The 27,433-nt window shown below is 40.7% G+C and overlaps 1 protein-coding gene across 2 annotated transcripts in view; it reads right to left on the reverse strand.

Moving 5' to 3' along the window:
• Positions 1–11,584: 11,584 nt before the first annotated feature.
• ITPRID1 (ITPR interacting domain containing 1) overlaps positions 11,585–27,433 on the reverse strand; it is a 126,320-nt gene continuing 110,471 nt past the window's right edge. For both annotated transcript variants that reach the window (XM_075212605.1, XM_075212607.1), the window contains exons 11-15: positions 25,570–26,766; positions 23,856–23,983; positions 18,298–18,409; positions 16,071–16,301; positions 11,585–14,647 (exon numbers count right to left, since the gene is read on the reverse strand). In XM_075212605.1, coding sequence (XP_075068706.1) covers positions 14,612–14,647; positions 16,071–16,301; positions 18,298–18,409; positions 23,856–23,983; positions 25,570–26,766 — 1,704 coding nt within the window. In that variant the 3' untranslated portion in view covers positions 11,585–14,611. The remainder of the gene's footprint in view (positions 14,648–16,070; positions 16,302–18,297; positions 18,410–23,855; positions 23,984–25,569; positions 26,767–27,433) is intronic.

Genomic DNA, 27,433 nt, shown 5'->3' on the forward strand with positions numbered 1-27,433 from the left:
TTACCATTTTTATCTTCTACTTTAGATTAGAAGACAAATCTATTCTCTTGCTAAATAATATGCAATACCATTACATTTAAATGGGCCATTCGCCATAGAGCAGATAGGATAACTATTGTCTTGAAAAGGAGGCGGAGCCCATAATGAAAAATGTGTTTCCTGAAGCATTACTGCGTCATCTTTTTTTTGTTTATGAAAAGAAGAAAGGGAGAGCCTCCGTTTGTTAGGTGAATTAACATAATAACATAGTTGTTGAGGTTGATCCCTATCTTATATTAGAAATTGATCCTGATGAAGCAGCCTCCAATCTGTTTCAATCAAGTTCTCTGTATTGACTGTGAAGATGCCGGGTTTTCTGACCCAATTTTACCCAGTACCTTCTAAGGTTCTTATGAGTCACTCAGACAAACACAGTTAGAAAATACAACAGTAACTTTATTGCAACAAAAACAATCACTAGAATATTATGTGTGCACAGTAAATATATGCCAGGCAGGTTCACCACATCATCTGTCCCTTACCCCACTAGCTTAATGAGTTACAGTCACCTGGCTGTCCAGACTTGACGACACATGGATCTGCCGATGTATTTCACTGGTAGAGCCACTAGTCACCCTGCAGCTTGCAGCCATCAAATCCCAGAATCCTCTCCCTCGCTGGAGTGGCTCCTTATATCTAGGGTCAATTTTCCACAGTGTTTTCCCCTCCTTGGGAAAACCCCTGGCTTTCTCTCTCTTTAAACTTCGTGAAGATGAGCTGCAGAAGTACCCTTCAGGGATGCAGACAAAATGTCTGGACTAGTCCTAAGGAGAACAATGGATACTAATTTGCCTCTCCCACCTCCAAAGATAGGGTAGCAGCCAGCCCCTCCTAAAATTAAACTCTTACACTATTGATTTCACAGGATCCCCAGCTGTTCCATGCTTCCTGAAGAGAAAGGATGGGGGTAGAATGAATGCAGCTCCAGCCCCGTTACCTGTATCCTGGACACCACCTGACCTTTTCCCATAACCCACCTGGCTTCAATATGAAAACAATGGATAACAGCATCACTGATTTAACAACCAACATGTTTTTACAATGGGTAACATGGAAGTCTCTTATCTAGGCATGGCTACAATGTCCACTTATCCACATGTAATTAGACACTGCAGTTGTACTCTGTTCAGCTGGGGAACAAAAGCAAGGGCTGTAGAAAGTACATGCAATAATCAACATTTTGTGAGAAACGAGGGACAGAATGGTTACAGTGTTATCAAACTCGTTTTGTCACATTGACACTTAATGTATTTGTACATAGTAATCATATCCCTTCTTAGACACGACTTTTCTAAAGTAAACATCCCTAAACTGGCTAACCTTTTCTCATAACTTAATGATTCCATACTCTTTATCAATTATGTCGCCCTTCTCTGAACCCATTCTAGTTCCAAAATGTCTTTTTTATAGAGTGGTGCCTAGAACTGTAGTCGGTATTCAAGATGAGGTCTTACCAATGATTTATATAGTGGCAACATTATACTTTACTTCGCTTGCATCTATGCCCCATTTTATGCATGCGAATACTTTAATAGCCCTTGCAGCTGCTGCTTGACATTAAGCACTATTGCTAAGTCTACTTTCTACGAGCACTCCTAAATTCTTTTCCATAACAGATTTCCCTATACTAATCCCATTTAATTTCTAGATTGCATGTATGTTTTTGATCCCTAAATGCATAACTTTAAATTTTCTATGTTAAACTGGGTGGGGTACGGAATATCGATACCGAATACCCTAACAACACTTACCACAACATGATGATTCCGAAGGGCTCCTTACCGACGATCACCGATGACGACTACTGTTGAAAGCAACTTGAACCAATCACGAAGAAGTAATAAGCTGGCTCCCCTTCATGACGTCATTCACCATGGTGACAGGATTATCACTGTTCTTAATGGGGTAATGTAGGTATGTGCCTATGTACAATGTAGATTAACAAGCCTTTTACATTGTACATAGGTGCATACTTACATTACACCATTAACAGCAGTGATAATCCCGTTGACATGGTGAATGACGGCATGAAGGGGAGCCGGCATATTACTTCTTCAAGATTAGTTCAAGTTGCTTTCAACAGTAGTCGTCATCAGTCATCGTCGGTAAGGAGCTCTCCAGAATCACCATGTCGTGGTAAGTGTTGTCGGGGTAGTCAGCAGCATCGTGATGCTGACTACCACCGGTTAAACTTCAGCTTCTATTTGGCCACCCAAACCTCAAGGTTATTCAAGTCCCTCTGTAGAGAAACTACATCTTGCTCTGATTTTATTACCTTACAAAGTTCAGTGTCAATTGAATCCTTTAACATTTAAAGAGAAAACTGTAACCATAATTAATTAGATTGGAGAAAGTGAATTAGCCAGGTACCATGGGCTAAAGTATTTACCATAAGGGAGAAGGAGCAAAAAAATGTAACATGCGGAGGTAGGCAAACAGTGACCCACCCATGCAACTTAATACAAATTGCAGTTATAGAACAAATAACATTAGAAAGTGTGAGTAGTCTATTTTATGTGCAAGAGTAGAAATTCACCAATTCAGCAACAAGCAGTTAAACAATTAAGCATTTCAATGTGTAAACAATAAAGCATGATCCCAAAATGAAGAATGTAATAATGGTCTTTACATTCGTTCATCTCCTAAATGAGATATTAAAGAGCGCAAAGTAACAAAAGATATGTCATATAGCGTTACCTTAACTAAACGATCTTGTTAGCTCTCTCTAATTAAACAAAGCAGTCTACTACAGGACATAAAGTGAAACGGTCTGTCCACTTTCAATCTATAAGGAACAACGACTAGAAACGACTTAGCCCTGGGCTAAGGGCGCCTCCATTCCCCCATGAGGCCCCCAATGTGAGCCACCCGCCGCCCCCCCCGTACCCCGTGAGGGCCCCCCCAAGCGCTTACCTGTGACTGTAGTCCTCCGTCCCCGGAGCGCTGTAAGCTCCTTACTGAGGAGATCTCGCGAGAGTTCACTCGCGAGATCTCCTCAGTAAGCAGATTACTGAGCGCCGGGGACGGAGGACTACAGTGACAGTGCTCAGCAGCATTGATCGGGCTGGAGGCGCCCCCGCCTCGGACTGATCAATAATGCTGCTGAGGACTTTGAAGGGCCCCCTGGATGCCCGAGGCCCCTGGGCTATAGCCCAGTTAGACCTCGGTTTAATCCGGCCCTGCAGGAGATGCTGGTAAGCATTGGTAACTGAAACAGGTAAATGTGAAGTTCTGCAATGAGGATACACAGAGGTCCAGTTATGCTGGGCAGCAGGGTGGCTGAAACAATTACATAGATAAAGAAGCCAGAAATAGACACAATCTCACAGGTAGAGAGGCTCAAAGAACTGGCACAGGATGAATGACCCAGGTGCTTTAAGTAGTCTGGCCATTAGAAGGCAGTGTCCATTAGGTAGCACTGGAACTTTATAAAAGATGGGTCTGCACATGTGCAGACTTGACTTCAAATATGGCTCAGTCCAGAGGCAGCAGAGGAGGAAGCCACAGGCAAGAGAACCAGAGCCCGACCGAGCAATCGGCGCAGTATGTGATAGTACCCCCCCATTTTAAGGAGGGCACCGAACACCTAGGATTCGTCTTATTTGGAACATTAGAATTAAATTTCTTCAACAATAAAGGAGCGTTGATATCTGAAGCATTGACCCAACAACTTTCTTCAGTACCAAAACCTTTCCAATCTACCAGGTATTTGATTCTACCTCGTGAAGTTTTGGAGTCCAAAATTTGACTAATCTCAAACTCCTCTCCATGTTTAGAAGGAAGGAGAATACAGAGTTTAAGAAGTGAGATGTGGAAGGTGTTAGAGTTCTGCAGTGAAGCAGGATGTTTAAGGAAACAGGATTGATGACGTGTAATATCTTGAAGGTTCTGATGAAGAAAGGAGAATACTTCATGCACAGATTTTTCAAACGGATATTTTTTGGTAGACAGGCAAAACTTTATCCTCAACCTTCAGTGGAGAAACCACCCTTTGTTTCATGTCAGCAAAAAATTTGTATCGAGTAGATGACTTTCTAAGACATTTCACAGTCCGTAACCACATGGAGGAAAAGTCACACTAAAGAGCATCAATCATATGAACCTGGGTGAGAGGGAGGGATGTAAATCTCGGGAGAGTGGAATGAAAACCATAAACCAGGGAGAAGGGAGTGGCAGAAGAAAATTTGTGGTAAAGGTTGTTGTGGGGAATTTTTGCCCAAGGTAAAAGATCTTACCAATTATCTTGCACGGCAGATGAATAGATCCTGATTAAGGTCTCCAGACACTGATAAACCCTCTCTGTTAGACCATTGTACTGTTCATGGTAGGCAGAAAAGAAGTTGAGCTGGATATTAAACAGCTTACAGAGAGAACACCAGAATCTGAAGGTTAAACTGGACTCTACGGTCAGAGACAATATCAGTGGGACACCTATGCAGGCGAAAGATATCCTTAATGAATAGTTGAGCCAGAACCAGAGCAGAGGGAAGACCTGTAAGAAAAATGAAATGGGCCATTTTGAAGAAAGGCTCTGCAATTACCCAAACAGTATCGAACTTCTTACTAGAAAAAAGATCAGTAACAAAGTCCATTGAAATGTGAGACCATGGTTTGGCGGAATATAGTAATGGAATGAGAGGACCACAGGAGATCTGTCTATATGTCTTGTGCTGAGCAGAGGTGTTGCAAGAGGCAATAAATTGTTTAACGTCAGAGCGAAGAGTCCACCATTAGTAGCTGCTAGAGACAAGCTCTGTAGTTTTGAGTATATCAGCATCGCCCAAGAAGAAGAAGAAGGCGTGGTACCAATGATGACGTTTTTTGTAGAGTTGAGAAGGTACAAAGATATTGCCGGGAGGTGTTGTGGTGAAGGAAGTTAAAAAAGCAGACTGTAAGCAGTTAGGATCCAGGATGGGGTGGTCAAAGAGTTTCTCTGAATCTTGCTCATGTGTGAAAGCCTAAGAGAGGGCATCGGCCTTCTTATTCTTAGCTCCAGGTCTGACGGTGATGCGAAATTTGAACCAGAAAAAGATTAGAGACCACCGCACTTGCCTAGAGTTGAGACACTGGGCAGATTGAAGGTATAATACATTTTTATGATCGGTGAATATTGTAACAGGCATCTCGATTTCTTCAATAGGTACCTCCATTCTGAATGAATTGTTAGCTATGAAGTTGGCTCTTTCTCCATGATGGCATAGTTTTTCTCAGCATGAAGAAATATATGTGAGAAATAGGCACAGGGATGTAATTTCTTAGAAGGCCGAGAGTCCTGGGAAAAAACAGCTTCGGTTCCAACTGCTGAGGCATTGACTTCTAGAAAGAATGATAAAGAAGCGTCTGGTTGTTTAAGGACAGGAGCAGTGGAAAAGGCTCTCTTGAGAGTTTTAAAAGCTTCTATGAACTCAGGAGGCTAAAATTTAGTGTTAGCTCCTTTGCAGTTAAGAGCCACAATAGGAGCAACCAGTGTGGAGTAGCCCCTGATAAACTGCCTGTAGTAGTTTACAAACCCAAGAAAGCATTGAATGGACTTGAGTCCAGAAGGTTGAGGCCATTCCAATATAGCACACAGTTTCCCGGTATCCATTTGCAAACCAGAGGCTGAAATAATTTAGCCCCAATAAGGCACTTGGGGGGTCTCAAAAGAGCACTTTTCTAATTTACAGAATAAATGGTTTTTCCATAGTCTGGAGAGTACTTCGGAAACTTAACGACAATGGAATGAAAGGTTTTGAGAAAAGATCAGGATGTCGTCCAAGTAAACAACCACACATATGTAGAGTAGATCCCTGAAGATCTCATTTACAAAACTCTGGAAGACTCCCGGAACATTACAGAGCCCGAAGGGCATAATGAGATTTTCATGGTTGCTGTCCCGAGTATTAAAAGTGATCTTCAATTTTTATCCCCTGCAGAATCTTATCAAATTATAAATCCCATGCAGATCTAACTTTGAAAAGATCCAGGCACTCTTAATGCGGTCAAACAGCTCTGTCACCAATAGAATGGGATATCGGTTGTTGATGATGATGGCGCTTAAACTGCGATAATCAATACAGAGGTGTAAAGAGCTGTCTTTCTCCTTTACAAAGTAAAACTCTCAAAATTCTCCATTGCTTGAAGCATTTCTCGGTTTGGGAAGACAATGAATCCTATTTGTTAGCAAATCCCTGTCCTCTTTTGTTGGAAGACATTTGCAAAATAGTTCTGATGAACACAACTAAAAGGCCAGCGTTGGTAAAGGGGCTGGCTGGGTTGGGGACATCTGATCTCTGGGCTGGGCCCGTAGTTGGCTAACTTTGGCTAGGTCACTGGGCTACCTGAATTTTGTTTCCTTTAAAATGTTCCTAATGGGCTGCTGAACTGAGTCTCGACCCCTGGGCTAAAATTTAACCTCTGCTTGGGCGTTGTTCTTCCCGGTTATCTGTTGGCTGGTAGATTTCTAAGCTCAGCGATGATTTGATATAATAAACCATTGGGAGGATACAGTCACTTGTGGAGTTTTGTACCGCCGCAGTGCCCAGATAGTGTAGGGGAATGATACTTTAATTACTACAAAGAATCTCATAGGACTCAAGTACAGTGAAGAGTTACAATGTTTTGGACATATTGAAAAATCTATTGTTGTCCACATGGGTGCAGCAGAGTCAAAGTAATACATTGATCAGCAATGTGCAGAGTAGAAATGCAAGTTCTTAGTTATCTAGTGGCCGGGGGTAGGAGCATGTCAGCTGCAGATGTAAAGCAGAAAATGATAGCTTGCAGAATGAGCAGTGAAGGTCCATTTAATAAGTAGCTGTTAATAGCCTCAGGGTCTCAATCTATATAGATGTTTAGAGTAACACAGTAGAGCTCTAGATGAAAGCAACTGCCATCTTATGCTTTCAAGCCACGATCCTGAAATATCAATTTTCTCAGGGGCAGGGCAAAGCCCTATTCATTTATAAGACACCTGTACTAACAAATTATCTGTTAGATTTCTGTTCTAATAACTGAAATGGTCAACACATAAACTGTTTTATTGAAGCAATAACTTAAACCAGATAGTGCAGGGAGGGTACAGACCAAAAGCTGAGCATAAATAGCTGATATCTGGGTAAGGCTGGAAACAGGTAAACAGCAGTGAATACAAGCAGATACAGGTGAACTTTGCTAAGCAAAGGTGAATAGCCAGAGCCTAGGATACACAGAAACAGATTTCAGCTTGCAAGAAGTCCAAGGGAACAACAATAACCAGCAAGGAGCATTGTAAGGAGCAGGCATAAATAGTTACACAGGTCCGGTATTTAACCAAGGAAGAAGGTTAACTCCTGCTGGTGAGGGGAAAATAACAAAAGTACAAGAGTAGCCCAGGTACTGCAGGGCTGGTTTAAAATCAAGACAAGATCCTGACAGTACCGCTCCCGTTAGGGTGGATTACAGATGCTTAAATCACCAGGAGCAGTCAAAAAAGTCCAAATCTTATTCCAGAATTGGGCACCTAGCAGCAAAATCCTCATCCAGTACCACAGGATTTTGAAAGGGTTGAAAGTGTATGGAAACTGTGCAAGAGGAAAGTTGAGACCCAGCAGACCCTCCTCTCTTCTTTTTCCCCTTCTTTTTACGAGACCTCTTGAGAATAGAAGACTGAGCCAGTTAGGTAGAACACAAAGATAATACCTGGATCGGGGTAACAGGAGATATTGCACATTGCATAGATGGACCATAAGTTGAAACTGCAAGAAATGGGGCAAACTTTTTGATCACTACATCAGTAAAATATTGTGGACTTGAAAAGATGGGATGATTGGTCTCAGTAAAAGGGTCTGTCTATTCCAAAGATTCCCCTCTAAAGTACCTGCCTATTTTGTTTGTTGACAATGCCCAGGGACCTTTGATGGGAATCTCTCTCTATTAAGTGCCCTTTTGAGGATTTATGCATCCTATTTTCCCTCCTTACTTATCTTATTGTCACTCACCGGACTGTGAGTGCTTCTTCCCGGACATTTAGGAACCGTGGCCGTCCTCCATCCTGAGGGTCTGCGCATGCGCAGCCCTTTCCTATACTTCTGTGTATGTCCCTTTAACTCAATTGGCAGATCAGGCAACACTCCCTATATTAAGCACCTGTGGTCAACACCACGTTGCCTGATCTTGGAGTCTCATTCCCCATGAGTCTCTGAAGGTGTTCCTGTGTTTCCTCGTGTATTCAGCGCTGCTGATTCCTGTGGTTTCCAAACCACTTCTACCTCTGTGGTTTCCAAACCACTTCTACTACTGTGGTTCCCATACCACTTCTACCATCAACTGTATCATCGTGACTGTTAGCTGATTCCTATCCGCTGCCTCCGTGCACTACAGTCTTCTATACCACTTCAACGCTATCATATTCCATTGTGACTGTTTGCTGATTCCTATCCGCTGCCTCCGTGCACTACAGTCTTCACTCCACATCCACTCACCTGTTCATCATCAAGTCTGTGAGCTGATTCCTATCCGCTGCCTCCGTGCACTACAGCCTTCACTCCACATCCACTCACCTGTTCATCATCAAGTCTGTGAGCTGATTCCTATCCGCTGCCTCCGTGCACTACAGTCTCCAGCTTGCAACTCGCCTGTGTTCATCATCAAGTCGGTGAGCTGATTCCTATCCGCTGCCTCCGTGCACTACAGTCTCCAGCTGGCAACTCGCCTGTGTTCATCATCGTGACTGTTAGCTGATTCCTATCCGCTGCCCCTGTGCACGGCAGCCTCATCTCATCTCTCCCGTGTTTTCCTCGAGACTGCTGCTATTATTGCCATCCGCTACTCTCCGTGATCAACAGCTCCTGGTCTACTCTGCTCTCCCGTGTTCCATCGCTATTGGCACCTGTTGGTTGCTACCGGTTACCTCCGTGTGTCCGCAGAGTCCTGCTGCTGCTGTCAGCGCTATCGTCCATCTCCTGCTGATCCGCTCTCCACGCCTTCCTGTGTCCCGCTGGTCTCTACCCTCCTGTCAGCATTGGATTCGTATCTCATCAGCTACTCCTCTGCTTGATCATCTCCATTCTCCTGGGCCCTCCGTGAGTCCAGTTCCACGTTCTACTGATTCCTGTGGATTCGTGTCCCTGTTGGTCTACTTACCTGTGCGCTGCACCTACTAGACTCCTGCCTCATCCATCCAGGGACTTCTCATCCTGCCGGCCTCCTGCCGCTCAGGTATCGCTGCACTCCTATCTGACTGCCTGCTTCTGAACCACGGTATGCATACTTCTCATTGACTGTGCTGGTGTATTGCATGTCTTGCTGGACTGTGTTGGTTCGCCTCTGGAGTCTGCTATCCGCTGAGTCTATTGCCATCATTGACTGTGTTATCTTGTGCTGGACTACTTCAAGAGACTTTCTATATTTGCAGACCTGTTCAGTCATTTATATATATTGTGCATATTACTGTGGATCGTGTTTAAAGTGCCCGTGTACATCCTGTGTTGCAGTCTCTCCCCGTACACCTCCTCACATATATATTCAGTGGTACAACTTGCTGAAGGCAGACCACTGATCCCTGTTTCCTGTATCACCTGTTCCAGTATCCCCTCAGATAGCAGTGGTACAACTTGCTATCGCAGACCACTGACTACCCGGATACCTCCACTTGGATTCCATTCCTTCACTCAGACAGCGGTACCACTTGCTATCCGCAGACCGCTGACTCTCATCACCTCCTCGTTTCTGTTGGACATTCCTCCTCACTATAGCAGTGGTACAACTTGCTATCGCAGACCACTGACTACCTTCACATGCCCTTGTCCATACAGTTCCTCGTGTATTATTACCTCCATATTACCAGTGCTGCTAGTCATAGACTTTCCTGAGCATCTCATCATCTACCATTGCCTGTTCCGTGATCACCCTGCTACCAGAGTACCTTATTAGCATCTACATTGCTCTGGTAAGCCTACCACCTGGTGATCTCTGGGTAAAGACTCCTAGTGCCCGTGACACTTATTACATTGGGGATAAAACAATCCCTTAAAGCAACCCCATTATTTCATACACAAATCCAATGAATGCATATTTAATACAATCACAGATATATTATATCATGAATATGAACCTAAAATCTACATATCTAATCCGAATAAAATTCATGAAAACCATTTTAATTCAAAATCTGCATTGAGTCCCTCCGGTGCTAAAGCTTTTAAGTTATAAATCCATCTCATCTCTGCCCTTGATAATGTCCTCCCCAATGTAATAAGATATGTTAAGACTTCAATAAGAAGGTTCAATTGTTTTCTTTCTTTCTTTTTCATACTAATCATGTCAATGGATATTAGAGACAGATCAGGCTTCATAAAGAAACTAGACTATTCAAAGGATATATTCACATCTCTAGATATGTTTAGATGTGTGATATTGTTCAATAATAATATTTATAATGTAAAGAACTCTCTATATCCGTCAGGTGTATCATTGTCTATAAAGTTATACAAATCCTAACCTCGCTTTATAAACAGGAAGTCAGGTGTATCATTGTCTATAAAGTTATAAAAATCCTAGCCTTGCTTTGGAAACAGGAAGTTAAGCGATAAAACCAGAAGTGGTAATTAGAATAGGATATGGAGGTAAATGTATTAAAGTCCGGATTTTTCAACTCGCCGGGAATCGGCGAGTTGACAGCTGAAATTTAAAGCTGCGCTGGCCTGTAAAGGCAAACTTGCCTTTACAAGCCAGCGCCGCTTTAAATTTTAGCTGTCAACTCGCCGATTCCCGGCGAGTTGAAAAACACGGACTTTAATACATTTACCCCATGGAGTGGGTATAAATATCTGGTAGTTGGGATACAGTGTTATCCTTGAGAAAGACTTTGAATCAAGTTGAAACGCGTTGGCATACATCACTTTGTGCGGTGTTGGAAGATTGTTGCTGTAACAGGACTGTGAGATCTGTCCCTTTTTTCCTATATGTTGTACATTGTACAAACTATGGGTATGAGTCCAACCATGTGTTCATTTTATCGAGTGTTTTAATGAGTTTTGTACTTTTTATTAAATTTTAATGCACACAATTTTTCCCTCCATGTGTTTGCTTACATTTCCCATGATCTACTGTATGGTCGGCGAGTTGGGGGATGCGGATGTGAGAAAAGAATATAACAGAAGTTGTCATTGAGAAACGTCTTTATACTCTTCAATATTTGTAAGCATATACCCTTAGGGGTTGGAATGCATGGGAAGCACTGTGAAACAGTGGAATGCATCTTTTTCACAGTGGAGATATAAGGACTGTCTTTTGGATTGGTGGTGGTCTTTGTTTTAAATTTCGAATCACAGTAATGTACTACATTATGTATATTTTTGTGTGAGTTTGGATTGTAGGACATTTGATCCTGAATAGTGGTCAAAAAGAAGATTGATCCAGGATTGAATAGTGGTCAAATAAAAGATTGATCCAGGATTGGTCACTTCATCTGTTGTTAACCCTTTGTGCAGGAAGGGAAACGCAAGTGTATCTATTACATTTTATTGTGTCATGATGAAAAAATAGGTTAAAAAAGTGTAATAAGAAAAGTGCAACCAGTAGCCTATGAGTTGGAATAGTAGTTTAATTAAAAGGGCAGTTTTAACTACACAAGTCTTTCTTCTCATTTGAGACTATGTTTTATTCCTATGTCATGAAATAAAGCTCTGATATACAGTATCTCTCAACACTGACCACAAATGGATGGAATTGTCACACTGCATTATTAGATGAATGTACTATTTTATTACATATTAGATTTCCACTCATGTAATTCAACACACTGTATGACTACATTTGTGTCCACAAAAAGATCAATAAATATTAGTAGAATGATATCCTCCGTTCCTCCTTCTCCCTCTCCCTCCCACCTGTCTCTCTTGTCTGTCTACCCCGCCCCTTAGATTGTACGCTCCTTTGAGCAGGGTCATCTCTCCTCCTGTCTCCACCACTTTTAACTTTGCTCTCCAGCTATCAGCCCTCCTCCTCGAGGACCCTCTTCCCCCCCCCCCCCCCGTCCCCCCTCGCTCCCTCCTCTCCCTCTGGGAGTTTCCCTGTCACCCGTGCCCTCCCTCCTGGGCTCCGTCGTATGCGGACTCTCCCCTCCCCCTACCCTAGCGTTGAGCTCATTGAGTTACTGTGATTATTGTTTACTGTACTGTGCTGTCTCACCTTGTATTGTAATTTTGTTTGTCCCTGTACGGCGCCACGGACACCTAGTGGCGCCCTGTAAATAAAAATTAATAATAATGTTGATTATACATGCAACATCATAGAATGCTATGTATTTCTCGCCGACATTATAATTATATGGTTTGTCAATATATTTTACATGTACACATCAGTGAATGTGAGTTTCAGCAAAACAGCAAACTGGTATAAAAAAAACAAGTGTCATACAGTACATTAGTATAGTATCTTGCACACAGGTAACTTCACAGTTTGGTATAACTTAAACCTTTTGTGAAGCAGGTTATCACAAGTAAATTCATATTTTGGAGAGATCTGTCAATGGGTGATTTTTACCCAAAGTCATCATAAATAAATCGTTAGTTAATTTCCCAAATTCTTGTATTAAAATCTAGTAAAAAAAAAATGTAAAATGAGAATTCTGAGTTATTTTACTTTCCTGAGCAAAATTGCAGTTTTTCTTAGTAATTTGAATAGGCAGTGTGTTTCAAGAGGAGCAAAGAGCCCATTGAAATGCATTGTCCATAGACATTAGTGGGAAAAGCTCAGCCAATCACAAGCAATGTATATATGTATATGCTGGCCATTGCTAACAATGGGGCTAGTGGCAAAGCATAATTGTAATTGTGAAACTGTACCAGCATGCTCTGGCTGACAAGGCATGCTGGCCATTTCCCTTTCATTTTAGTCAGCAATGCAATTCTATGGGCTTTTTGTGCCAATTGAAATTAATTGCCCATTTCAATGGATGAGAAATCTCACTCATCTCACTGGTTTTTTCGACTGTCTGCAACCAGTGAGATTATTTATGGAGATTTCCATGGTGCTTTTTAAATCACCCTTTAGTTTAGCCCCTTTCGCTACACTTCTCAATGATTTCTGTGATTGTTAGAGGTATAGCTTGTTTTCTTGATGTTTGAAATAAAAAAGATTTACATGGCAGTTGGCTTTTAGTAGATTGGGCATGTTGCAAAACACCATGTAAAGCACTAAAAATAGAAGATTTAGTAAAAATTTACTTTTGATAAATCACCCCCTTTGTGTGATTAGTACTTGAATGAAAGTTAAAATAACGTGTTGTAATACAGCATCAATAGTAGAATTGCCTATCCAAATTTGTTAAACTCTATCTGCTGTTGAATATTACAATTCAGTTATATAACTAGCAAGTTCCTGAGCACTGGTGCAAAATGTGAGCACAGTTTCACAATCACATCTGACCTATGTGAGGACTGCTGAATAGGGTCCTTGGGAAGCCATTCACAACTGTGCCTGCTGTATTCCTTATTGCTACTGAGCACTCAAGCTTTCAGTTTCACAAAGTCACTTTTTGTGGGCAGAACCAATATTTGAGATCACTACCTCTCAATATAGTATGAACCAATGCATCTTGAATATTGATCATGTCTAATGAACATTAGTTGTAAAGTTCCTCAGTGATGTCACTGGTTTCTAGTGTCATAGGCGGAATACGGTTTTGTTCAAGAAATGGCTGCCTCCAGTTTGATCATGGATGCACTTTAAAAAATGGTAAAAAGTCCGGACTGTTATTATATGTAATACATAAAAATTTAAAAATGTGTAATCTCTGTATTTCCTTCCATCCTCTGGAATTCATCAATTATTGAACTTCTCACTTGTTCGGGCAGTTGAGGGGCTAATAGTTTTGTTTTAACTGGCACTACAAAGAGTATAAATATTGTACTGTTGACAGCATTTATCGAGGTCTTATAGTGTCAAACTGAGAAGGAAATTCCCAATGCTCACTGTACTTAATGACAAGATAATTATTGGTGTGCCTCATCTGGAAACATGACTTCCTATTACAAATTACAGTATTTTATACTAAGGGGAAGAAGCAGACACTGAGATTCTGACAATATGGCAAATGTGAACTTTTTTGCCCAATTTTTAGTAAAAAAACAAACAAAATATAGCACTCTTTAAATCTTTTTAGATTTGACAGTAGGAAAATTACATATAATATAATGCCTCCTGTTGACTAAAATGATGTTTCTCCCTGGAGATGCTTTGTTAATTTCTCTCATCGTCCTTTATCTGGAAATAATTACCTTGCATTGTCTGACCAATGTCTTTCTTAATAAAATAATTGACTGTCCATGTTCCATTAACACACAACTTTGACAGAAGAACCAATGCACAATGCAGTATAGTGATACATTTGTTACGAATGACAATGATACATTTGAGACAATAGTCACTCTTTTAAAAAAATAAGTGGCAGTAAGTGGATCAGTAATCAGTTGCTTCATAACATCAGTACATTCACCATATATTAAAGTGGGCAGAGGAAGATTTTGTGATCAGTTACATAAATATCCAAAATCAGGAAGGCTTATGTTCACAGCATGTCTTAAGAGTGTTGTCATTTGTTGTTTCATCTTCAGGTGTTGTTAAAGCTTCTGAATGTTTTCTTGATCTACAAAGAGAAACAGATTGTATTAGAGAGGCCCACAGACGAGAGGACATCATTTAATGCAAAATGGAGTATAATCGCTAGGAGGCTCAATAAAGAGACAATTACTGTACATATGCGTAGCCTGCAATTATTAATAAAACACAAAGAACATGTAACAGAAATAGATAGGAAAACACACAATATATTTTCTCAACTAGGTAAAGTAAAAAAAAAATCTTCAACTAGCTCTTTTATTCAGGATTATTAGTAAACACACTTTGAAAAATATTGATAAGTAAAGCACAAAAAATAGTAACTTTTTACCTTGGCAAAACCATATTGCATTGGAGGGGGAGGTAAATTTAAAATGTGATGGCAGATGTATATTTGGGGTAGGGCATGTCCTAGATCAACTTTAAATTTTAGTGTACAGATAAAGCTATCACGTTTTTTTGTGGTACATGGGAAAAACAACCAGTATTTATTTTATGTGCAAAATAATAATCTAATATGCATCCCTCACATTGTAACATAGTTTTGTCCAGGAGAAAACTTACTCAGTTTTTTGCCTTACTTTGCTGAATGAGTCAGGCCCATTAGGGTTTGTCCAAAAATAAAACTCTTCCTTTCCCTTTCTCCTCTTTGTATTCTGTGGTCAGCTTTCCCCTTTAGATGAAAATAAGAAGTGCCTTTCAGCCTTTTCCAACTGCATATTTAATAGAGGACTGTAGACTGGTCCATAAAATCTTTTATCCCTATGTGGATGTATAGCATGGCATAGACAAAGCAAAGCTCTTGAACAAGAGTGTTACTCAGTACCCTTTATCAAAAAGAATTCTGCAAGCTGCCAAAGGGGTGGCATTAGAAAAAGCGGTCTGCTCATTGCCTCCTATTACCATTTCCTTCAGGTACAGTTTGCAGCGACACACAGCTTTCTGCTAGTATAGTTTTCCCCAGGTCTTTACTCCCAGTCTTTTATGCGGTTATCCACAGCAGCACACCTACTGTTCATATTGGTAAGATGGGAGAGGTAAACTACTCTTATTTGCAGATCTAAGAAGATCCAAAACTATGTGACACTCAATTAAGAGAAGGGATAACAGCAGTTATTTGCATATTACAGTAACATATTATTAAACAAAGGGAGCACACTGTACACAGCGCAAAATTATCACATAAAATGTTTTGCTAGAATAGGCAGATTAGTGTAGTTGGTCTCTAGCTTAGCAAATTGATGAAACATTTTACTTTTTTAAAAACGGTGTATAATTCCAGCCTTTATAATGCCAAACTCAGAATTAATAAAGTGGTATTATTTATCAAGCAGGAGGTTTATAGAAACTGTGCAACATCTCAAAAAATATAGAAGACAGCACTGGGACACAGATGAGTCTTTACTTGATTATAGATGGATACCATAAAGAGGTGGTATATATTAACTTACATTCTGTAGAATATTGCTAAAGTCCATTTTTTGTGATTGAGCCCCAGGTTCTGCTTGGTTACATTCTGGATGTTCTTTAGGAGCATTAAATGTGGAAGATGAAGTAGATTGAGCACTATGGGTCTCATACAGATTTCCAAAATGTTCCACAGAATTACTATCTTCTTCCCAGTTAGAAAACTCTAGTTCTGAATACAGACTTGACTGCTCTTCCAAAACCTGATTAAGTTGCTGGAAACGAAAAGAAATATACAGTAAATGATCAATAAACTGAAATAATGTACTGGTAAGTTAGCTGTCTTCTGACAAAATGGATCCTAATAATAACAGTATGAGTAAGAGCATGTGTGTGTGTTAGGGAATTTAGATTGTAAGCTCCAATGGAGCAGGGACTGATGTGAGTGACTAGAAATTCTCTGTACAGTGCTGAATAATATGATAGGCGCAATATTAACCTTAAGAATAGGAATATTATACCTTCTTGGAACAGGAGTCAGGGGAGGACTGGCAATATTAAGCCCGGGGGACAAGACACGACTCTGCACTCTATTTTAAAGGGAAAAAATGCAGGCGCCCAGTGACCAAGCCCAAGGTAGCCCACTATGGGACCTTCCCGGGTGGCAGATTCCCCCCTGCCCCCAGCCCAGCCAGCCCCTGACAGGAGTTAAAAATGTACTGTAACAAGAGATACTCCACGATTTCAGATTTAAGTTATTATTATTATTGTCTGGCCTGAGTTCATTTATTGATGGTTAGAAAAAAACAGTCCTCTCATGAATGTATGAACTCAGTCCAAGCCCAAGTGCCTGCCACTGTAAATTAAGTGAGGATTTCAGAAGCAGAGCAATTTGCATTAGGTGGGGGATGTAGGTCAATCTGTCGACACTGAACCTGTCGACAGGCAGACTGTTGACACCAAAATGTCAACAGTCAATTATATCAACAGGATCAGTGAGTATATGTGGTTTAAATGGCAACAGTGTGAGTGTCTACAGGTAGTAGTGATGACAATCACAATGTTGATATTCAAATGGCAATGCCACCGCCAGCCAGCAGACCCAATGGCAATATAGCCGCCAGATCCACCGGCATAATACAGCTGCTGGACCCAACTGTAATACAGCCGCAGAACCCAATGGCACAATACAGTAAATAACAAAATAACACAGTAAAAAAAAAACAGTGTGCCCCCCCCCCCCCCTCCCAAAGCAGCTTAACCCTAGTGCTGCCAGCATAGGCTGGTAGTAGCAATATCAGAGAGACAAAAAGCATGGGGTCCCCCGGATTTTACTAGTAGCAGTTTTGTCACCTGAGGCACGGTCAGCACGGGGTTAGGTTCCCTACGGATATGAGGTCTATAAAAAAAACGCAGACCCCCTAGGGGTACCCAGCCCCACGCTGAAAGTACTAGGACTGTTTCCACAACCCTAGGCAGTGGGTGTTGGGTAATAAAAATATTAAAAACACCATTTTGTCCCCGTTACTCTACAAGTCCTAGCAAGTCCAAGCTGCCATGTTTTTTATGTACTAACATTTTATTTTATTTTACTGTCTTATTTTTTTTATTGTGTTGGCGGAACCAGCGGCTGTATTGTACCAGCAGGTCCAGCGGTAGCAATGTCTTTAGAGTGTCGATATTGCGACTGACACTTTACTACCTGTCTAAAGTAACAATGTCGTCATTTTAACCACGCAGACACACCTTGCACTATAATCATACTCAGCACTGAAAAGTTTTTAGGTTGGAGATTATTTACACGTAGACACATTGAACCTGTCGACATTTCTGACATGTCAACAGTCAGGCAGGTTCAGTGTCAACAGATCATACCCAACCCCCGGGTGGAATGGGTCAAGATGGAGGGTCTGTCATTCATTAAGTGTTTATTTACTAAACTCTTACAGAACTTATAATGAGTTGTAAGCTATTTTAAGGACAATAGAATAATATATGTATCCTTATGTTTATACTATACTGTATGTTTTGGTATATTCCTTATGAATAGTAGTAAGAGGAATTTATTTGATAAGAGTACAACATTGTTAGCTGTCCCTAAATGTTCCAATTTTTCAACAATGATTAACTACACAGCACAGGTTTTCTTATTTTAATTATTGAATGTAATTTTTCACTTTCTATTCTTACCTCTTGGTTTTATATGTTTTTATACATATAAAGTATTTATTATTAATGTTATTATTTATTTTATTTTCAATCGTTACATACCATTGATATGGTTTCTTTCACATGACGTGCTCGTTCATCCAAATTCAATTCTAATTCTAAAGCTTCTTTTAAAACATTTCGACGTAACATATGCAATTTTCTCATTTTTTCCCTAGAAGCATAAAAAGTAAAGCTAGATCACATTTGGATAGCTGTATAAGAGCAAAGTAGTTAATAAGATCAACAGAATAACTTGGGTACAATGGGCAGAAGCACCAATTGCAATGTGTTAAGTCCTCACCTAGTCAATGCCTTCTTAAGCACGAATGCGCATCTTTTCTCCCTGATGTGAAGAGTACCTTAATTGGGGCTCAATGCCTATATGTTCAGGTCTGGCATGACTTTGTTCTCTAACATATTCTAAGTAAATTTTTGATGACCCTTGCTTTCACCACTAAACCTTACACATACTTGCCTACTCTCCTGGAATTTCCGGGAGGCACCCAAATTCCCGGGAGAGTAGGCAACCTCCCGGACACTTGTGGGGGAGGGACTTAATTTCAGTACCGTGAATGTCGGCTTTTTTTAAATAATCGGGGGCGGTACTATGTTGATGCCGCAGCTTCACCACACCTCCCTACACTTGTCACATGACCTGTCCTCTGAGAGATCCCCAAGGACAGGTCATGTAACAGGTGTAGGGAGGTGTGGTGAGGTTTAAAAAGTATGATCTTACAAGCTATATTGAATTTTTGTCTGTTTATTGACATTTGACCTCTGTTTGCTGAACTGGTACCTGTTACTGTTTGACTGATAGGATCTGACCAAGCTTGTCTGACAACTCTCATCCTTATGTTGCTCCCTATGCTGAAGCATTTACAGTTGTGTGTACAAGACCAAGCGACAACTTAGTGAACACATCCAATTCTAAAGTGAAAGGCTACTATTAGCATGACTATAGTACCTGAACTACTGTCTATTGGTGTAAATAGTGAACATTAGATAATGTTGGCATGAAGAAAGAAAGCATCCTATGAGACCAGCATGTGTCCACTTTGCTAAACATCTGCTGAATGGCTCAACACTAAATAATATTTAAAATGGATATGTAATGCTGCGTTTTAAAATTCAAAACATAACATGTACAAATAAATTGTTTTCAATAAATAAAACATCATGACTTCTGTGAATATAACTGTGTTTTACAGATTTGTACCACCTATGAGTGATCAAATATTATACAATTTTGACACCATAACAATAGAAAACTCTGATATTAAATTTTGTACTGAATGATGATGACATCACTGCAAGATAGCTACAAATATATGGCAAATTATTCACCACAATACCAAACAAATCTGAATTTTCCAGAGTTTCAATGATCAGGAAGGGTAAACTAATTGGCAGAGTGACCTGAAACTTACTCCACCTTGTAGGAGGGAGAATTTAGTAGCAGAGAGGGGCTGTTCTTTGGTCTGTATAATAAAGTCAACACTGTAAGCGTAAATTGCATTTGACTCCACATAATGCCTTCAGTGCGGTTGTCTCACGCTCTAACCATTCAGGTTGACCGTTCACTCAACTGGTTAGTTGCTGCTAGGCCTCCTGGCTTGACATTCACTTCCTGGCTGCGTAAAGAGCAGTTCTACCAAGTACATATTTTATTTTATTCCCTTTGGATTAAAAACAGGAAGGAAGAAGAAGATCCCTTTAGAATTAGGTGTGCAATAATTGGTGAATGAGCGATTGGTCTAATCTTTGTTTAAATAAAGGTTTTTTTTTATGTTGTGTGTGTTTTATTTGTATTTTTCTATGTGCACTACAGGTCCCAGTGTCCTGGATGCCAGTGCATGCTATCTAGAGGAAGCAAAAGTTGTAACAAGGCTCCCAACTCCCTCTGACTAGGGGTGTTGGGAGCCTCTCAGTGCTATCAACACTGGGATCTATTTTCCTAGGGAGGGGTGGCCCGCATTAGCAGTAACCAGCCCAAGCTATGAGCACATGTGCTTATATCATTTTTGTAATGGGATGAGGCACCGTTTTTTTATTTATTTATTTTACTTTTTAGCAGGTCTATACCTGCTGAGTGTCCAACTCAGATTTAGTCATTATGTTATGTCCTTACTGTATTTGGATAATGCTTTTCATGCCCCTCCCCTGTTCCACCTCTCTAAGAGTTGTAAGTGTAAAATGTGGCAGAATCTGCACACACACATATGCATATGTATTTTTGATGCGCATGCAAAGCAGGGAAAGGCGTATTTTATGCAAATGAAAAGGACTTAAGGTCAACGCTACATGGTCCCATAATGTCCATAAATAAAAAAAGATTACTAAACTATCACACTAAAAGAAAGCCCTGTATGTAACACAAATTGCTATCTATCTGTCTGTATCAGAGTGCCCTTGGAGTCGTGCCCCTGAATAAGGTGAAGAGGAGCCGACCAGAGGACAAAACTAGAGCTGGCCAGGAGCTAAAGACTGGAAGATTCCACTTACCTGGTTGCCGACGTCGAAATGCCGGTCCTTTTTTCCTTCCCAGAAGAAGCGCTGCTCGGAATTGGTGACAGTGAAGCTAAACAGATTTGCTGTCAAACAGTCAGTGGCCAAAATGGTCAGCACATAAGGGCTCACCTCCAGCTATTTGAATTTTTGTGCTGCAGGGTGCAATCGGTGCTTGTTGCACCATCATCCTGTGCTGTCACGAAGGCTAATATAAAGCCACAGACAGGTTGATGGCAGAGAGAGACCTGAGAGCAGCTAGACAGACAAGTTGGCATGATCAAGTAAGAATACTTACGGTGAAGCTGTGGCACCTATGGGAAATGAGAGGCACACAGAGATCTTTTCTGACCTACCATTCGCACCTACTCCTCAGCATAGCTCCCTACATACTGCTTTAGTCTAGGCGAGAGATGTCAACAATTATGTGGTTGAAATAATATAGAGTGGAAGGAAGGGGGTATCCAAAGTCACAGATAGAAAGAAAAACCCTGTACTCTACACCTACTGCTGACACTTTGCTTTTGGTCTGGGCCTGGGCGTGGGGCTGCAGATATTTGGGAAAGGAAAGTATCTCACCAGAATATCTTACTCACCAATTTACTGGTGAGGGCCCCACCAAGGGAAAGACAAAACTAAACAATGATGCTCACTGGTTAGTCACTGAGTCCTCTTGATAGTCGTCTGCGACTCCCAGGATGACGTCCAGGAAAAAGGGGCAACACACAATACTACACTCACAGATCTATCTACTGGGCTAGTGTATACTGTTGTAGCTATCACTCTAGTGATAGCTACAACAACAATACAACAGCAGTGCCCAGGTTCTAACAAAATTGTATGTGACAAGTATGCTGTCCAACAATAACACCTAGCATTAGGTATTGTGTAACCTTTCTACAATCCCCACAGTTCCAATATACAGAACAGACAATACATTACAATATCAAATACCAAAAACCTACCTTTACTGGAGGACTGACTCTTGGACCTTGTAACAGGTAAGCACCTCAAAAGCCTACCTTTAGTGGGAGCCTGAAGATTAAGGGCAAGGCACAATAAAGGAGTATTTACTAATCTATTAGAGACCACCACAAAATGACCAGCTTGGGATTAAAGGCCAAATTGGATCAGACATGGCACGGGCTCTCAATCACAGGACTACCTCCTACTGATGCCAGGTCTAGTGCACAAGTTTGTCTCCACAGGCCTAGTGTCTGAATTAACTATACCACCCAGGCTGTTCTGTATAAATATGCTCACAGGCTTGTATGCCTGATAGCGGTGCCACAGATTTCTAAGACTGACTATACAATGGACCTTAAATTATTGAAAGATACCTAAGAGCCACAGGCCTTGTGTCCAGTAATGCTGCACGGGCCCTGAAATGTGCCACGGCCTTTTGCCCAGCATAGTTAGCAGTGGAATAGCAGAGCATAGGAACCATATTTACCAAGAAACAGACCTCTTTCTTCTATATTCTTCTGTCTTCTCTTTTTCTCCAGCAGACATCTTCTTTATTTGGCTTCCTGTACTGGTCTGATTTAGACCAGTGCAGGGGGCTGGGCTTAATGACGCGGAAAATTCAAATGGTGTGTGACATCCTCTTTTCCTGTTTGCCCTTGTGATGGGCGCCGCAACAGGGGTGTACCATCCTACAATGTAGTGGCACCAAGTACAAGCAAGAAGACAGCCGGGCAGTCAGAAGAGTTCCAGCGCAAGATTGAAGATTGTGCAAGGTAGCAGAGAGACATGGAACATGGGGTTCAACAAAGAAGATTGCTGTAGGCCATCCACAGGAGAGTAGCAGGGGGAAGGCACTGAGATTTCATGGTACCCCACTGCTGCCGATGAAAGCTACCAGAGACTGTTAAGGTTTTAGGCAACCCTCTTACAGGGTTACACCAGCACACTGTTTTCTGACACACTTTTGGGCAGAAGGCCCATGACACCATTTCAGGCACTAGGCGCGTGTAGTAGTTAGTAGGCTTAAGGGCCGTGGGACCCTATAGTTCATTGTTGGACCCCTATTCCCTATCTTTGGGAGCATTTGTTATTTAGGCTCAGAAGCCTGTTGGACACCATAGCATGAGGAATAGCCTGCCGCCAATGTAATTTCAGGCACAAGTGGCAAATTAGGCATTAAGCCTGGCATTAGGTAGGAGCTTAGCACTGTCATTAGGAGAGTGCACCTATTGTGATACCTTCATTTTGGTCCCCATTGTCCTTGAACTCATTAGTCAGTCCCACATTTTGGCATCTTGTTCAGTATTGTTTTGTCTGTTGCTCTTTTGATTGGCTGTTTGAAATTGTGGGTGTCTTAGAAAGGGTAGTACACTACCCCTGGTATTAAACGTTAAAGTTGTGCAGCATACTGGTCAGTTAGAGTATTGTTAGGACCAGGGCGCTGCTGTTGTTATTATTATTATTGTTGTTGTTCTAGAGTGGGTGATACATAGTACGGTAGACAGCTCTGTTGAGGATTCTTGTGCTTTGCCTTTTTTTTCCTAGATGCCATTCCTAGGAGTCTCAGACCACCATCAAGAGGAGACAATGACTACACAGTGAGTGTTCTCCATTGTGTTTTTGTCTCTTGGTGAGGCCTTCACCAGTAAATTGGTGAATAAGATATTTGGCAAGAGTTTACCCTGTCATGTTGTTTTTCTCCTAGACCGAAGCAGAGTGTGGAGAGACATGCTGAAGGTACAGTGTGAATGGTAGACGGACTGATTGTGGTCATGTTCACTCTGTGAATGTCTGGTTGTTTTCCCGCAGGTGCAACATATGTATCTATCTATCTTGAAATATCAGGAACAAAAGGGTTACTATACAGTTTTACACATTTAGCTCCGCAGCTACATAACAAGTAGAGTATCGAGAGAAGGACTGCCATTGTATTAACTGCTGTACATTAACTTGTGATTTAGATGTTTTTTTTTCATGCCAAATATACTTGAATCTCCTATTGCAATCTAGATTATTTTTTTAATTCAGTATACTATTATTCAAATAGTTTTGAATCAGTCATTAAAACAATTCTTTAAAATGTGCTTAATAATTTTAAAGACAAGTTGAACACTTTATGATATAATTGACAATGTTAAATAGTTTACCTTTCTTCACTTGTGAAAATATTAAAGCATCCAGCTTGCTGTTCTATCAAACATTGCTCAACTTCTATCAGCTTCTCCCGATAATGTTGACATGCTTTTTTCATGTTTTCCATATCATGGTCTGTATTCTATATGGGAAGAAACATTTTAAGTTAGGATGCCTTAAGTGTGAAATGCACATACCTGTAATCACCCAGAGTTCTCCAACAGTGTGTGTTGTCAGTTTGAGAATGCTGATTATGGATTTTAGCAGTTGAACAAAGTTCAGCAAAATGGTGATGTGGTAAAAAAAAACATTGAATCAGAGGAGAGATAGTTACCAGTCTTTAAAAAATATTTAATAATTATTAGTCATTTAAAGAGATGTAATAATTACTAAACACTTGTATTCTTGTACTTTAAAAGCAGAGATAACTGGATTACTGCCAATAAACTGTGACAATGAAGTTTATGGGCTAACCACTCTCAACAATGACTATTACACAGCAATTTGCAGAGAATATGTAATAATTCACAACAGTCCCTGCCCCAGTGAAGCTTGCACTCTATATACTCTACCACAGGGACACAAACACAATAAAGTTTTATTTATCAGACAGTATGTCTTTGGAGTGTGGGAAGAATCAGTGACTTGGTATGTAAAACAACCTTTCACAGAATTAGTAACTGAAGATCATTTACCATATTTGGATACATTACAAGGAGATAGTTGAAAATGATCAGTTAGACAATTGCTGGATGACCTCAAAATGGTACACATATGAGATGTCACATATTTCTGACCTACAGTAACTCTAATGCAATGTGTATTTCATAGGTATTTAGTCTTTTGAATGGCTAATCCGAGTAACTATTTATAGCACAGTGAATGAAATGGAAACAAATTATTAACATGCATAATTAAATAATCGTGCTTCAAATAATTTTCAAGGAAACGTTATTAATTATTCTATAAGATCTGAAAAAGTTCAGAAATAGAATCCTCCTCAAAATGTAATGGTAATGTGTGAAAAGCTGAATTTGATCATAAACCAAGCACTAGGTCTTATTTTGCATTTTAAATGTAATATAGAATGTACATTTCTGTTGCATACCTCTCAACATTTAGAATTCTGAAATCAGGACAAAATAAGTCATGCCCCTGCTCATAGGCAAACCGAGGGGGGGGGGGTTCCTAGTGCCTGGAAACCCCCCTCCAAGTCTGGGGCACTGTACAATTGAGGTGGCTGGACCCTGGTCCCGCTTCACACAGCTCTGCTCTGCACCTAACAGTAGTGCACGCAGCATTGCCCATGTATGTTATAGGGATAGAAAAATTTGGAGCCTTGCCCCCACGAATGCTAGTCACGCCCACTGGTGGCGTGGTGTGGAAACCCCCCTCTACAAATCCTGCGTTTGCCCCTGCTGCTCTTCCCAAACCCAGCTCACAAATGGCCAAATTTGGGCAAAACTCTCCAAAACTCTCTTTTCTGTTAAGCTCTGCCCCTTTTACAGCCTGTGAATCGAAATCTTCCTTCAAAAATGGGACAGTTGGAAGGTGCTTTTGTGTGGTGACACTATTAGGATGTGGTGTAAAACAGTAAATATGGTACCAAAGCAATGGAAGGTCATACTTTGGATCTCAAAGTTACAACTTCCCTGTGAATAAGAATATTGAAGGATGTAGACTTACATGCAAGATAGATATTTGTGTGTGTGCGTAGCTTATACATACCAGTGACATATTGATAAGAGACTCCCTCAATAGCTTCAAAGTGTCTGACAGCTCTTTCTCTAGGTTAAGAGTCGCAGAAGGCCTCATGGATACATTGTGTCTGAACATTGCATGGCATCTCGGAATACAGCAGTGATGACAGTGGCAAGCATGACAATGGGTGCTCAGTGCTGGGCAGGAATGATTTAGGCCACAGAGACCCGTATCAAATGAAAGTGACTTAGTGAGACAGCAGCTTCTTTCATGCGAACAGTGATTGTTAGTGCGGCATTCATTCCACCACGTCACATCAGTCTGACTATAGGCTTCCCTTTGCTCTGCATTATAATTAATCATAGTATGTTCTTCACTTCTGTTAGTATATGTGTTGTAAAAAGAATGATGTCTATTGAAGCGCTCGCTGGAATCTGGCAGCAAAGAGGAAGACATCTGAATGGTCACAGACTTGTAAATATTTGTGCTTATTTCTGTCTGGAATGTATTCTGTTTGTCTTGGTAACAATGATTTAATTCCTCATCAGAGTAATCTACAGATCCTTCAGAAGTCTGAGTGGGAAAATTGAAGCTTTCCAAATCATACATCCGAGATGGTGTCCATGTTACGTTTGACAATTCCACTGAACACTCATCATCTGCAAATGAACCTCTGTCACTATCACTCTTTTCAAGGTCACTTACGCATCTTTCGGAGAAGTCTGGCAATTGATTATCATTTATCTCACCAGTGGTTTCTCGGTTACTTTCCCTGATATCACATAAGAAGTGTGTGATATAAATTGGAAAGTCAACTTCTGAGGAAACCTCTGGTGTTTGCATGTGTTGATGACTGAATTGATCATCCAGTCCGCATTGGTGCAGATAACTGGCGCCATCTGTAATTTCCTTTGCTTCATTTCCAGTGTCCATTGGCGCTGATATTTGCCCATCCATTTCTGGCATGTTTTCTTTATCAACATCATCAGTGTGACTTTCAAACATCTCAAATACATCATCACTATTTTCAGTGTTCATTGCCGATGACTCCGCTTTTTCTGAGTTTATTTGAAGGCCGATATTTCTAGAAGTTAGCGCAAGATTCTCATGTGTCTCTGAAGGTTCAGTAAAGTGATTGACATCATCGTATTCTTCACTGTCATATTTATTTTTCTCCCTTAGAGTGTCCTGGCTGTCTGTACTCTGCGACCTTTCATGGAGACTCTGAGAAGAGACATAAAATACACAAAAGGACAATTTGTTTAAGGGATATATAGAAATTATTGATGCAAACTCAGAGCCTGGATTTAATATATGCACAGCAATTCATATCAGGCTCCTTTGCAGAACTGAAGACGTGGGTACTAGCAGAGGTGAGTGACACATAATAATAGAGCTGATTTCATATTTTTGGAGTTGACATGGGGAGACAACTATATAAATAATATGAATTTGGGACACAACTGTGTGGCATAATATTAATTGGAGGAACTACTGTGGCATAATATGAACTCGGGCCACTACTATGGGGCATAATATGCACTGGGGGCATTAACATGTGACATAATATTAACTGGGGGAACTACTGTGGCATAATATGAACTAGGGATGTGCACCGGCGACTTTTGAGGTCTCGTGTTTTGTGTTTTGGATCCGGATTTTCGTTAATTTTGAGGTTCGGATTTGTCTCGCAAAACACTTGACGAAAGGTCTCGGTTCGGATTTAAGGTATTGGATTCGGATTTTTTTTGAAAAAAACATAAAAAGTTTAAAAATCAAGTTTTTGGGCTTATTTTCACTCCTAGGCTATTATTAACCTCAATAACATTCAATAACAAGCATTTCCACTAATTTACAGTGTATTCTGAACACCTCACAATATAGTTATTAG

This window comes from Mixophyes fleayi, chromosome 5 (assembly GCF_038048845.1).
Source record: "Mixophyes fleayi isolate aMixFle1 chromosome 5, aMixFle1.hap1, whole genome shotgun sequence".
In the NCBI taxonomy this organism is placed as follows: Eukaryota; Metazoa; Chordata; class Amphibia; order Anura; family Limnodynastidae; genus Mixophyes; species Mixophyes fleayi.